Consider the following 14,682-nt stretch of genomic DNA (forward strand, 5'->3'; position numbering starts at 1 on the left):
GGAAAAGGTTCATAAATTTCACAAAAAAAATTAGAATAAAGAAAATACTTATATTTTTTAAAAACATTTTTACTCACTTTTTATTTTTGATGGTGAATCAATATTTGGTGAAGCTGAAACAATAATTTCGTTTTTTAGAATAATAATTAGTTTTGAAAGTAAAAATTAAATTTAAAAAAATATCTATTTTCTTGTTTATCATACTAAATAAATAATAATAATAATTAATTTTTTATAATAAACGTATCTCAAAATGAATTTTTTCTTTTTTATGTAAAAAAAAAAATTAATAAATGACAATGAATGAATGGATGAAATTTGATAATAATTATATATAGGATATAGAAAAATAAAGAATGAAAACATATATTTTGATGGGGTAAAGTGGTAGGTATGTCAAAACATTTTGCCGGAATATAAAAGGAAAGTAAGTACACATTGAATGACATCAATAGAATGGTTTTAATCCACGTAGGAAGCAGGACGAGGCTAATCGCTTGGTTGAAAGGAGAAGAAGCCGAAGGACAACCTGCTTTAAGCCGTTTGTACGAATTTTAGAGTCAGAAAACCCGAAATGATCCTACACTATTCGTATATATATACCTAATAGGAACTGAACTTTTTAAAGCCATTCCTCTGTAATCCGCTTTTAGCCAAGAGTTACAAGCCATTGTTGGAATGCAATTTAAAAAAAAGAACAGAAAAATGTGCAAGCATCACATTCCTCAGGACCTTCAAATATATATAAATCCAGATCAGAGATCAAATTTTTCTTTCATAGAAATATTTATTTAATAAAGTTTGCCAACTTAATTAAATAAATCATTATTTGAGTAACATTAATTGTTTTTACACTTCAGGTAAAAAAATTTGCATTTAAATTTTGAAATTTAATTTTTTAAACACAGATTTTGAGGGAAAAAGATTGAATTTTTGGAAAATATAGTATGTGAAATAAATCCGTAATGATCTCTATAAGTGCTTGTTCCTCTAATTTATATATATAGAGAAATAAAAAATCTAGGAATGATAAAAGTGAACCATGAGATCTCAAGGGTGCGATAACTTTCGATGCGGACTGTATTCACGGATGAGACCCCCTGAGGGAGAAAACTCTCCCCTTGGGTGTTGGGTGGGTTGAGGGTTGCCAGGCAACGACACCCTCAAAGTCCGCACACTCTGATTGGCCCCGTTCCCCTTTTGTGTCTGTCTTGGTCCTGGACGGATGGGGTTGCTGGACTCCATCTCACTCTTGCTCCTTTTCCTTACGCCTCCACTTTGCCAATCAGACACCCCTCACCCACAGCGAGTCTCACCACATCAGCCAGCATTCAGCCATCGATAAGGAATCCTCTAATACCGAGCGAGCATATCACATATACGTGCATTCATCCTCTTCCTCTTGCCACTCTGAATATATCCTATATACAATATTACATCATCACTGTGTAAGCTTTGCACGTGCATGTAAATATGTAAATATATAGTAACTGAATGTACACTCAGGAGTGCCAATAGGGAACACATATATTATACAGATACATGCACATGTGGAACTTAAATATCTGCAGGCAATCCATGAGTTCACCTAGAGCAAAGCATCCAGGTGCCAGGTGTATTGCGGGCGTTACGAACAAAAAATGTATTGCGCACTTTTAGATTAGTCCAGCGGATGCTGAGCTACACTCAAATTAATTTTGGAAAAATTTTCGAAAAATTAAATTTGCGAGATAATTGTTCGGGAATACCGACAATAAAATAGAAAAAAAGTTTCGAACAAAATATGTATGGCGCACTTTTAGATTGGTCCAGCGGATGCTGAGCTACACTCAAATGAATTTATGAAAAATTTTCGAAAAATTAAATTTTCGAGATAATCGCTCGGGAATACCGCCAAAGTCTTTAGCAAAAAGTAGCGAACAAAAAATGTATGGCGCACTTTTTGATTGGTCCAGCGGATGCTGAGCTACACTAGAAAACAAATTTGGAAAAATTTTCGAAAAATTAAATTTGCGAGATAATCGCTCGGGAATACCGCCAATAAAATAGGGAAAAAGTTTCGAACAAAAAATGTATGGCACACTTTTTGATTGGTCCAGCGGATGCTGAGCTACACTCAAATTCATTTTGGAAAAATTTTCGAAAAATTAAATTTTCGAGATAATCGTTCAGGAATACCGCCAATAAAATAGGGAAAAAGTTTCGAACAAAATATGTATGGCGCACTTTTAGATTGGTCCAGCGGATGCTGAGCTACACTCAAATGAATTTATGAAAAATTTTCGAAAAATTAAATTTTCGAGATAATCGTTCGGGAATAACGCCAAAGTCTTTAGCAAAAAGTAGCGAACAAAAAATGTATGGCACACTATTTGATTGGTCCAGCGGATGCTGAGCTACACTCAAATTCATTTTGGAAAAATTTTCGAAAAATTAAATATGCGAGATAATCGTTCGGGAATACCGCCAATAAAATAGGGAAAAAGTTTCGAACAAAAAATGTATGGCACACTTTTTGATTGGTCCAGCGGATGCTGAGCTACACTCAAATTCATTTTGGAAAAATTTTCGAAAAATTAAATTTTCGAGATAATCGTTCGGGAATACCGCCAAAGTCTTTAGCAAAAAGTAGCGAACAAAAAATGTATGGCGCACTTTTTGATTGGTCCAGCGGATGCTGAGCTACACTAGAAAACAAATTTGGATAAATTTTCGAAAAATTAAATTTGCGAGATAATCGCTCGGGAATACCGCTAAAGTATTTAGAAGAAAGTTCTGAACAAAATATGTATGGCACACTTTTTGATTGGTACAGCGGATGCTGAGCTACACTCAAATTCATTTTGGAAAAATTTTCGAAAAATTAAATTTGCGAGATAATCGTTCGGGAATACCGCTAAAGTATTTAGAATAAAGTTCTGAACAAAATATGTTTTGCACACTTTTTGATTGGTCCAGCGGATGCTGAGCTACACTAGAAAACAAATTTGGAAAAATTTTCGAAAAATTAAATTTGCGAGATAATCGCTCGGGAATACTGCCAATAAAATAGGGAAAAAGTTTCGAACATAAAATGTATGGCACACTTTTTGATTGGTCCAGCGGATGCTGAGCTACACTCAAATTCATTTTGGAAAAATTTTCGAAAAATTAAATTTTCGAGATAATCGTTCGGGAATACCGCCAAAGTCTTTAGCAAAAAGTAGCGAACAAAAAATGTATGGCGCACTTTTTGATTGGTCCAGCGGATGCTGAGCTACACTAGAAAACAAATTTGGATAAATTTTCGAAAAATTAAATTTGCGAGATAATCGCTCGGGAATACCGCTAAAGTATTTAGAAGAAAGTTCTGAACAAAATATGTATGGCACACTTTTTGATTGGTACAGCGGATGCTGAGCTACACTCAAATTCATTTTGGAAAAATTTTCGAAAAATTAAATTTGCGAGATAATCGTTCGGGAATACCGCTAAAGTATTTAGAATAAAGTTCTGAACAAAATATGTTTTGCACACTTTTTGATTGGTCCAGCGGATGCTGAGCTACACTAGAAAACAAATTTGGAAAAATTTTCGAAAAATTAAATTTGCGAGATAATCGCTCGGGAATACTGCCAATAAAATAGGGAAAAAGTTTCGAACATAAAATGTATGGCACACTTTTTGATTGGTCCAGCGGATGCTGAGCTACACTCAAATTCATTTTGGAAAAATTTTCGAAAAATTAAATTTTCGAGATAATCGTTCGGGAATACCGCCAAAGTCTTTAGCAAAAAGTAGCGAACAAAAAATGTATGGCGCACTTTTTGATTGGTCCAGCGGATGCTGAGCTACACTAGAAAACAAATTTGGATAAATTTTCGAAAAATTAAATTTGCGAGATAATCGCTCGGGAATACCGCCAATAAAATAGGGAAAAAGTTTCGAACAAAAAATGTATGGCACACTTTTTGATTGGTACAGCGGATGCTGAGCTACACTCAAATTCATTTTGGAAAAATTTTCGAAAAATTAAATTTGCGAGATAATCGTTCGGGAATACCGCTAAAGTATTTAGAATAAAGTTCTGAACAAAATATGTATGGCACACTTTTTGATTGGTCCAGCGGATGCTGAGCTACACTAGAAAACAAATTTGGAAAAATTTTCGAAAAATTAAATTTGCGAGATAATCGCTCGGGAATACTGCCAATAAAATAGGGAAAAAGTTTCGAACAAAAAATGTATGGCACACTTTTTGATTGGTCCAGCGGATGCTGAGCTACACTCAAATTCATTTTGGAAAAATTTTCGAAAAATTAAATTTGCGAGATAATGGTTCGGGAATACCGCCAATAAAATAGGGAAAAAGTTTCAAACAAAATATGTATGGCGCACTTTTAGATTGGTCCAACGGATGCTGAGCTACACTCAAATGCATTTATGAAAAATTTTCGAAAAATTAAATTTGCGAGATAATCGTTCGGGAATACCGCCAAAGTCTTTAGCAAAAAGTAGCGAACAAAAAATGTATGGCACACTTTTTGATTGGTACAGCGGATGCTGAGCTACACTAGAAAACAAATTTGGAAAAATTTTCGAAAAATTAAATTTGCGAGATAATCGTTCGGGAATACCGCTAAAGTATTTAGAAGAAAGTTCTGAACAAAATATGTATGGCACACTTTTTGATTGGTACAGCGGATGCTGAGCTACACTCAAATTCATTTTGGAAAAATTTTCGAAAAATTAAATTTGCGAGATAATCGTTCGGGAATACCGCTAAAGTATTTAGAATAAAGTTCTGAACAAAATATGTATGGCACACTTTTTGATTGGTCCAGCGGATGCTGAGCTACACTAGAAAACAAATTTGGAAAAATTTTCGAAAAATTAAATTTGCGAGATAATCGCTCGGGAATACTGACAATAAAATAGGGAAAAAGTTTCGAACATAAAATGTATGGCACACTTTTTGATTGGTCCAGCGGATGCTGAGCTACACTCAAATGCATTTATGAAAAATTTTCGAAAAATTAAATTTTCGAGATAATCGTTCGGGAATACCGCTAAAGTCTTTAGCAAAAAGTAGCGAACAAAAAATGTATGGCGCACTTTTTGATTGGTCCAGCGGATGCTGAGCTACACTAGAAAACAAATTTGGATAAATTTTCGAAAAATTAAATTTGCGAGATAATCGCTCGGGAATACCGCCAATAAAATAGGGAAAAAGTTCTGAACAAAATATGTATGGCACACTTTTTGATTGGTACAGCGGATGCTGAGCTACACTCAAATTCATTTTGGAAAAATTTTCGAAAAATTAAATTTGCGAGATAATCGTTCGGGAATACCGCTAAAGTATTTAGAATAAAGTTCTGAACAAAATATGTATGGCACACTTTTTGATTGGTCCAGCGGATGCTGAGCTACACTAGAAAACAAATTTGGAAAAATTTTCGAAAAATTAAATTTGCGAGATAATCGCTCGGGAATACTGCCAATAAAATAGGGAAAAAGTTTCGAACATAAAATGTATGGCACACTTTTTGATTGGTCCAGCGGATGCTGAGCTACACTCAAATTCATTTTGGAAAAATTTTCGAAAAATTAAATTTGCGAGATAATGGTTCGGGAATACCGCCAATAAAATAGGGAAAAAGTTTCAAACAAAATATGTATGGCGCACTTTTAGATTGGTCCAACGGATGCTGAGCTACACTCAAATGCATTTATGAAAAATTTTCGAAAAATTAAATTTGCGAGATAATCGTTCGGGAATACCGCCAAAGTCTTTAGCAAAAAGTAGCGAACAAAAAATGTATGGCGCACTTTTTGATTGGTCCAGCGGATGCTGAGCTACACTAGAAAACAAATTTGGAAAAATTTTCGAAAAATTAAATTTGCGAGATAATCGTTCGGGAATACCGCTAAAGTATTTAGAAGAAAGTTCTGAACAAAATATGTATGGCACACTTTTTGATTGGTCCAGCGGATGCTGAGCTGCACTCAAATTCATTTTGGAAAAATTTTCGAAAAATTAAATTTGCGAGATAATCGCTCGGGAATACCGCCAATAAAATAGGGAAAAAGTTTCGAACAAAAAATGTATGGCACACTTTTTGATTGGTCCAGCGGATGCTGAGCTACACTCAAATTCATTTTGGAAAAATTTTCGAAAAATTAAATTTGCGAGATAATCGCTCGGGAATACCGCCAATAAAATTGAGCAAAAAGTCTCGAACAAAAAATGTATGGCGCACTTTTTGATTGGTCCAGCGGATGCTGAGCTACACTCACTAAAACTGGGGAAAAATTTTCGAAAAAAAAAATTTGTCAGATAATGACTCGGGAATAATGCCAAAAAATTGAGCAAAAAGTCTCGAACAAAAAATGTATGGCGCACTTTTTGATTGGTCCAGCGGATGCTGAGCTACACTCACTAAAACTGGGGAAAAATTTTCGAAAAAAAAAATTTGCCAGATAATGACTCGGGAATAATGCCAAAAAATTGAGCAAAAAGTCTCGAACAAAAAATGTATGGCGCACTTTTTGATTGGTCCAGCGGATGCTGAGCTACACTCACTAAAACTGGGGAAAAATTTTCGAAAAAAAAAATTTGCCAGATAATGACTCGGGAATAATGCCAAAAAATTGAGCAAAAAGTCTCGAACAAAAAATGTATGGCGCACTTTTTAATTGGTCCAGCGGATGCTGAGCTACACTTAAATTCATTTTGGAAAAATTTTCGAAAAATTAATTTTGTGATATAATTCTTCTGGAATATCACCAAATTCCCCGGAACTGTCTACAAAAAATGAGTGGTGCAATCTCTTCAGGGTTCAATACACTTGATATTGAAATAAATATAGGTATCAAGTAAATGATTAATTTCATCTGAATAGCAATGAATGTATAATAAGCGACGAACGGGAATGAAGAATAAAATGGCACGACATTTTAAGAAGTTGCAGCTGTGTTGCGTCGAAAGAGAGAGAGGCGGAGAAAGACAGTCATTGAGCGTAATGATTATTTGAGATGAATCAATTGCACACCCTCTTGGATGTAATTCTGCAAATGGAAGCTTCTCAATGAACGTTGGCCAGCTGCTATGACTACTGTTTGCCGCTAGCTATAAATAAACGTGGCCAATCGGATAAATGGAAATGTGTGCACCCGGGTATATAATTACAGGCACGATGACAACAGAGACTTTACTGTTAATTAACATTTAGCATGACGAACATTTGACAGTGGCTTCAACGCTTCAACTATATACACATATATATGTAATAAAAGATCATTTGCCCTTTTGTATAGAGCTGCGGACTTCAAAACGAATAAAGTGTTTGTTTATTCATCATTGGTCAAACAGACGAGCGTATATGATCGACCTGAATCAATTTCATTCATATACATATATATAGTATATATAAAACCTACAAACGTAAAATGTTTATAAATAAAAGTAAATGATTATAAAATACAATTAAAAAAGCAATCGTTTTTACAGAATTTACTTGCATTTTATTTCAATTTAACTTTTAACTGTAATTTGCTTTCAATATTGTAAAAGAAAATTAAATCAAATTTTAATTGAAATCGAAAATTTGATTTTTGAAAAATGGAAATTTTCAAATTTTTAATGTTAAAATTGATAGTTTTATTCACACTTATATTTAGATTCTGCATTCAATATGGTAGTTTTTTTTATATCATTAACTTTTCAAATTCTTTTTAATTCATAATTTTTACCATTATCTTCATATACCAAATTAAAATTTTTCCGTGATATCAAAAGATTTTTTTTTTCAGTGAACAATCGAGTTCCTATAACAATATCTTCTATTTATACGTAAGAATATGGAGAGATTGAAGAAAGCAAAACAAAATTGAAGGTTTCGGACAATATTGAATCCGCGCACAATGTCTTTTCTCTCGAATATTATATATATATAGAGCCAAACAAACTAAGTAGAGGGATTGTTATCGCGAGGGTGGTCTCGAGGACCGATTGATCCTTCCTGAAGTCAATCTCGAGTAGTCTGTGGTGAATGGGGGAAGAAATCAAGTGCCAATTAATTCAGAACCGCGATCCAGTTTAGCAAATTGCATTTAATTGAATGCTCCAATGACTTGTCGACTTGTTTTTTAATTGCACAAAATCCGCATCAAACTTTTGATCATTAAGATTATTTCATTCTCATATATATGCGAGAGTCAAAAAAAGATATAAAAGAATTATAATAATCCGTTGAATGGAATTTGAATAAACAATTTGTTTATTATATGAGAAAATCTAACAAAGGAAGCTGATATTTGTGGAAACCAAATTTTTCAGGCCCCAAAAAAATTGATTTGATTGAACCAAATTTTGGTTGTAATGAAAATTTAGTAGTATTGCAAAATCCAAGTTAAATATTAAATATAATCGCTAAAATTTCTTGGGTCTTCTTCGTGGAGCGTAAAATTAGAACTCAGATGAGTTTCTGTAAACCTTTTATGAAGATTCGAGCGTTTCTGCGTACGTGCATAAACCGAAGACTTTTGCATCGACGCGTACGCTTAAGTAAGCACAACGAAGTTAATGATGGGAATGCAGCTAACGAAGTTTTCGAAGGCCCTTAACGTAATTACGTGGTCGCATTGAAGGGCGGTCTTTTGCATTTGGTTATGGTTTGGAGAGAGAGTGCACCCACCAACGTTAATTAGGTGCTTGCAAGAAGGAAAAACGAAAATGAAAGGGTATAGTGCGTAACTCTGGTGCTTTCCAGCAGAGCAGAGAGCCCAGAGGGTAGGATAGTGTTATTGACATGATGGTGTCGAGGCGGCCATCTTGGCCCGATGGCACCCCGCCGCGCTCACATCAGAGAAGTAGTAGTAGTAATAGTAGGTGCGTCCTTGTCCCCTTTGCTTCGTGTGACATTCACAGCGAGTCTAACCTAACCTATACTAGCCGCCCTAGCCACCCTTTCAACCAACCCCAGCAACGAGAAACGAGGGTCCTGGGGGTTGCTTGTCGTCATGGCGACCAACGCTTGCCCAACCCCTGATCCAAACACGAAATCGTGTCTGTGGCCTATGTACTTCAACATAGAGGACATTTTACGTAAACACGGACAACCTCATATCTATATCGTGTGCGAGCTTTCGCTGTGTATATTCTCTGCTGATATCAACGCGCGGTAGCTCATTATCGCGCCACCCATCCTATTTATTTTCGTATCCCTAAGCTATATGTTTAAATGTATATGTATTATTATACACATGTACATTCATCAAACATATATATGCACCTATGGCTACTGTGCGCTTAAAAATACGTTTTTTATTTTATCATTAAAATTTCTTTTTCATATTAATTATTAATTATAAATATTTAATCACAATTCACTATAAGAGATTGTGTTTCTAATTCGAAGCTATATATAGCCGAATTCAAATTCAAAAGAATATCACGCCTTTAGAATTAATTTAATTAAACAAAGTAATTATTAACAGAATTTCTAACTTAATATGATTAACTGATTTTTCATTTTCACAGAATTTTTATTTAAACTATGTGAATCAAATAGAATGTTAATTTTAATTAATTAAAATTTAATAGAAAATAAAAAAATCCAGAATTTCAACACATTTGAAAATACAATTTTTTTATTATCTTTTTTAAACTTTTTAGAAAACCTCATATCAGATAAATTGCAACAAAAACCCTATATCGATAACAATATAGTTTTAAATGAATCCGCAAATTTTTTTTTCTCAATACTCGCAAAATGTTAAATTTTGAACATATATATTCGTTACATTCAGCGATTTTGTATATATATAGAGAAAATAATTTATTTCTTTATTTTTAAAACAGTTTTTTTTTCATAGCACATGGAGAAAAATTGTTTCACAATATATATATCAGATTTACCTAAAACTATATTATTTCGCGTGATATATTTGTGGCTCGCAAAATGTTTTTTTGTAAAATTCGTATTCAACAATAATAATTGTTAAATTAAACTGCAGAAAATCGTTTCCCTTTTTTTTTTTTAAATTGTGAAAATCTAGCATTTCATATAATACTGTTACAAATATAAAAAAATAGTTTTATTTTTTTTTTTTACAAGCGATAGCATTTCAAACGCAGATGCTTTTATATACATATATACTATATGTATTCGTTTTATAAATATAATAACCTCTCAAATTTTTATGCTCAAATGAACGAAAATGTGTTACACAATATTTGGGGCAGCTTTTGCTTTATACAATAGACTCAGAAGTCTGGAAATTTAAGGTTGGTTAGTCGATAGCAAGTGAGTTGCCTAACGCTCTTATAAACGTGAAATATTCATATTTTGAAACTGGACGATTCAACTATGGGGGAATTGTGCAATTTGCAAAAATGAAACCATATATACAAAAAGTTTGTATAAACGAGTTTGCTAAAAACGCTTCACTTTCAGCATTTCGAAAAAATCAAAAATCTTTTATATTTTACATTTCATAAATAAATGTATATATGAAATTTGTACTTGGAAAAATAATTTTTCTGTCTGGTGATGTTCTTTAGATTTATCTTTTAAAAAAAAAACTTTTTAAATCTCTTTTTAAAAAAAGGTATTGTGTCAGATAAAAAATTTGATAAATGTAAATTTTGAAACGTTACTCACTTATTCTGTTTTCCTCCTCCTTTGCTACTTCCTCTGAAACAAGATTAAATATTATTAATTATAAAAATTATAATTTAATATCAATACTCTTTAAGTAATTTATTACTCTCTAAATCTGAATTAGTAAAAATATTTACTAATTTGAATTAGTGACTCACTTTTTGCTTCTGAATTAGTAAAATTTTACTAATTGTTAGTAAAAGTTACTAAACTAATAATTAGTAAAATTTTACTAATTCAGAAACAAAAAGTGAATCACTAATTCAAATTAGTAAATATTTTTACTAATTCAGATTTAGAGAGTAAGGATTAAAATAATATTTTTAATCTTTTACTGAAAACAGTTAAATTGTTACTTTGCAAAAATGAATGAAAATTTTTTTCCCAATATTTGTAATTTTTATGGAATGAAATATATTTGTATACGTATAAAATATATAGACATTATAGAAAATTACAGTCTTTTTGATTAAAACGATAAATATTTGATTTCTTAAGCATTATATACTATACTAAAATTGCGTTTCTATATATATAGTGAATGGATTTCTGTTAATAGGCATTATATTTTTGAGTTTTGTATTATATGAACTAGAGTTTTGGATTATGGGCCTGTCAGCAGTCTAATAACTGGTCTAAGGCTCTCCGAACATCTGATACGGGAAAGGACCCTTTTACAATGTGTGCGCGCGTATTAAATACTAATCGTAATATGTGCACACGAAATCGTACGTACGCGAACGCACGTATACACTCTAAATATAATAGCAAGAGTTATAGGCGAACGTATGGGTTCATCAAAGGTACCGACACGATGAGAGAGGACCTCTTACAAGAGCTTATATGTATACCGCGGCAAAACGACGTGATGCAGTAATATCAAAAAATACATATGTCCGCGACAAGAGCCAAGATTATCACTTTATATACTCAAAGCATTATTTCATTGACAAAAAAAAAAACGTTTAAATATACGCCACTACAAAACAATGTAACAGATAAAATAAAATTTTAGCTACAACAAATCTGTATTGTTGCACTAATATATTTGTTAAATTTTTAGTATTAACAAATATATTGTTAGTGCAACAATAGATTTTAGCGACCAAAGAATTTTTTAGAGTACACAAAAATTTGGGTAGCATGAAATTTCTAATTTAGAATTATGGTTTACAAATACTAAAAGGATTTTAGTATTGATTATTCGGATAACGCCTACTCTGTCTCCTAACAGAAATTGTAGGTTTGTTAATTAACGATTTAATTGCGCAAGAAACAAACCCAATTTTGAAAAAGCAAAAATCATTTTTCAGCTCCGTTGCATCTACATACAGATGGTTCGGGTGGATTTCCGTTTATCCAATGAGAATGTACCACAGGGTCAGAAGCATTCATCCCCGGAGGCTTGAAATTCAGAATTTGATCCCCTTTGCGCTGATGGCAAGGATCCGAGGATATTATCCCTCGCGAAGCTGTGTAATGAAACCGTTTCGGCACCCCCGTGAAATCATCCCCTTTTGTGCGATACATGGTCCATAACGTGGACCAGATATACATAAATAAAGGAGAGAGAGAGAGAGCCTATACAAAAAAACGCATGTACATAAGGTACTTCAAGTCCTTTCCTTATCAAAGAGAATCATTGCGGTATCCTCGTCGCCATCATTATTATCCTTGAGATCATCGACAAAATCCACATAATTGCTTCAACCCTTGGGAGTTGATATCATATCCACGCGGCCATTTTCAACCCTCTGCGCTTCGAAAAGTAAAAGAGGGCGCTCTCGCTTGGTGTCTGGAGTGGATAAAACAGAGATGGAAGGGGGTGGTGGAAATCCAGGGATATATGTTTCGTGGCAAATGGGAATAATTTATTAGCCGTTTCACCCTCGCCCTCGTTGGGGGAAATCTCTTCCGGTGTGTATATAAATAACACACCGGAGCGACACTACACCAATGGAGAAACAGCATTCGCATACAGATTTATTCATGGTTTTCTCTAGCTTGAATAATAATCAGAGGGCGAGACCTAAAAGTGAAAATTAACATACAAGAAATTGAAAAAACACATTCAATCCGTAAAAAAAATATCAAAATTTCTAATATGGAAAACTAATTTTATGTAAATTCTCAAATAATAAACATTTCACTGGAAATATTTTATACGATCAGTTTTTAAACAAATACCGAAAATTAATATGGTCCAGAATATTTTTCAGTATGGTCAGAAACTGGTACGTTCTGAAAAGACAACTAGTACTTCCAAATAAATAAAACCCAAATTTAATATGGTTCATACTAATTTTTAGCATGGTCAAAAACTGGTACATTAGTTTCTAACCAAATAATATACTGAAAATTAATAAAATGAAAATCTATTACAAAAATTTTATGAAAATTTTGCCAAACCTTAATTGCCTAATAGAAAGCGCAGGTATGTTAGCCTTTACACGGCTTTATTTTGAAAATGAAGAAATGATTTTGCCGGCACGTGCACGCTTTTAAAAACTAATAAAAAAAAAGTTTTGACGTACGGTATATATACTATACAGTGTTTGGTACATATAATATTGAAAAGCGGAACCGGCTGTCGAGATACGGATCTGACCAATCATAAAAGCCGCATAATGGCCACTTATTCATCCATCTTAGGGAACAGTTTTACTAACGACAAAAGAGGAAATTAGTCAGGTTCTCGTTATGCTTATTAATTGACTGACATTTCCGTCATATTATTGTGTATACGATGAATCGAAAGACCGCAAAAAGCACTCGAACCCGCCCCGATCTATAAACCATTCAATAATCAACACCGTCTATAAAAAAAAGAAATTCACTCTTTTTTTTCATTTTCAAACAAAACAAATATTATAAAATAGTTATGAAAAAAATTATTCATAAAAAGGTATATGAAAAAAATAAAATTTATATACAACAAAATTATATTAAAAAACAATCTTTTTGAATTGAAAAGAGGAAAACGAGATGAGAGGATTATTTTTCTGTATTTTTCAAATAGAAAAAAATTTGAAGGGCGTTTAAATGCGTATATATATATACAAGATGGGTAGATTAAATAATTTTATCCTGTTATATTTTTGTCTCTCACTGGTGAAGCATGAATGAAAACGAATGAAAAAAAAAGTTATAGCATGAATTGCTCTCGAAAAATGCAGTGCTTCTTCTTAAGAGGTTTCAATTCAACAGAGATTCTTTCTTTTATATATATATTACTGTAGATCTTTTGCACAATATATATATGTCTATACATAATTATACAAGAGACCACTAATTATCAGATTTTGCGTGTATTTGCACTCTGTCTACTTTTGATTGTATATAAATTTTTTTCTTTATACATATATAGAAAAAATGGTTGTCAGAAAAAAAGGAATATAATTAAAGATAAAACAAAAATAAGAACAAAATAAATAAAAAAGATAAAACAAATGAGAAGATGGAAAAAATAAAATGGCAACTAATTTCTTATTCTAAACGAAAGATGGGGAGTAAAAGAATAAATGATTGTCAGAGGATATGATACCAATTTCAAAAAAGAATAGAGCGATTTTTGTAATCTAAAATGGAATTTATATTACTTGAAAATTCCAGATGCAAATGGCTCGAGAAGATGACAGAAAAGCAAATAGCAATGGCGGCTTTTGGAAAATCTGCTCATGATTGGTTGATTTTAAGGGAACGTATTTTTAGGCACCCTTCGGATTTGCCCTTATTGTCATTTTAATTTCAACCCCTGAAGGCAGTGTGGGGTCTCTCTTCATATGAAAGCACCCTTTGCGAAATTGGCTTCACGACGCAGAAACTGGTTGCGTTAGAAGCGGCAAATTTAACGGGTGTTCGAATTTCATCTACTCCTTTTTTTGCTCTCTCAAAAAAATCTAAATTATATTTTTTCATCAGAAATAACAAACGAATTTTAGAATAAAGAAATGTAAATTTTGAAAAATCCATCCAAATTATAAAATTCATCTTTTAATTTTTATCTTTTTTAATTTTAAATAAATTAAAAATAGAT

General features: G+C 32.6%; 1 protein-coding gene across 2 annotated transcripts in view; it reads right to left on the reverse strand.

Annotated features, from left to right (window-relative positions):
* The window catches only part of LOC127289861 (Fanconi anemia group J protein homolog), a 41,239-nt gene that overhangs the window by 3,370 nt on the left and 23,187 nt on the right, over nt 1-14,682 (reverse strand). For both annotated transcript variants that reach the window (XM_051318098.1, XM_051318090.1), the window contains exons 4-5: nt 10,647-10,679; nt 78-113 (exon numbers count right to left, since the gene is read on the reverse strand). In XM_051318098.1, coding sequence (XP_051174055.1) covers nt 78-113; nt 10,647-10,679 — 69 coding nt within the window. The remainder of the gene's footprint in view (nt 1-77; nt 114-10,646; nt 10,680-14,682) is intronic.

Source organism: Leptopilina boulardi, unplaced genomic scaffold (genome assembly GCF_019393585.1).
Source record: "Leptopilina boulardi isolate dan_hultmark-lab unplaced genomic scaffold, ZJU_Lbou_2.1 LbouV2_123, whole genome shotgun sequence".
NCBI classification, from domain to species: domain Eukaryota; kingdom Metazoa; phylum Arthropoda; class Insecta; order Hymenoptera; family Figitidae; genus Leptopilina; species Leptopilina boulardi.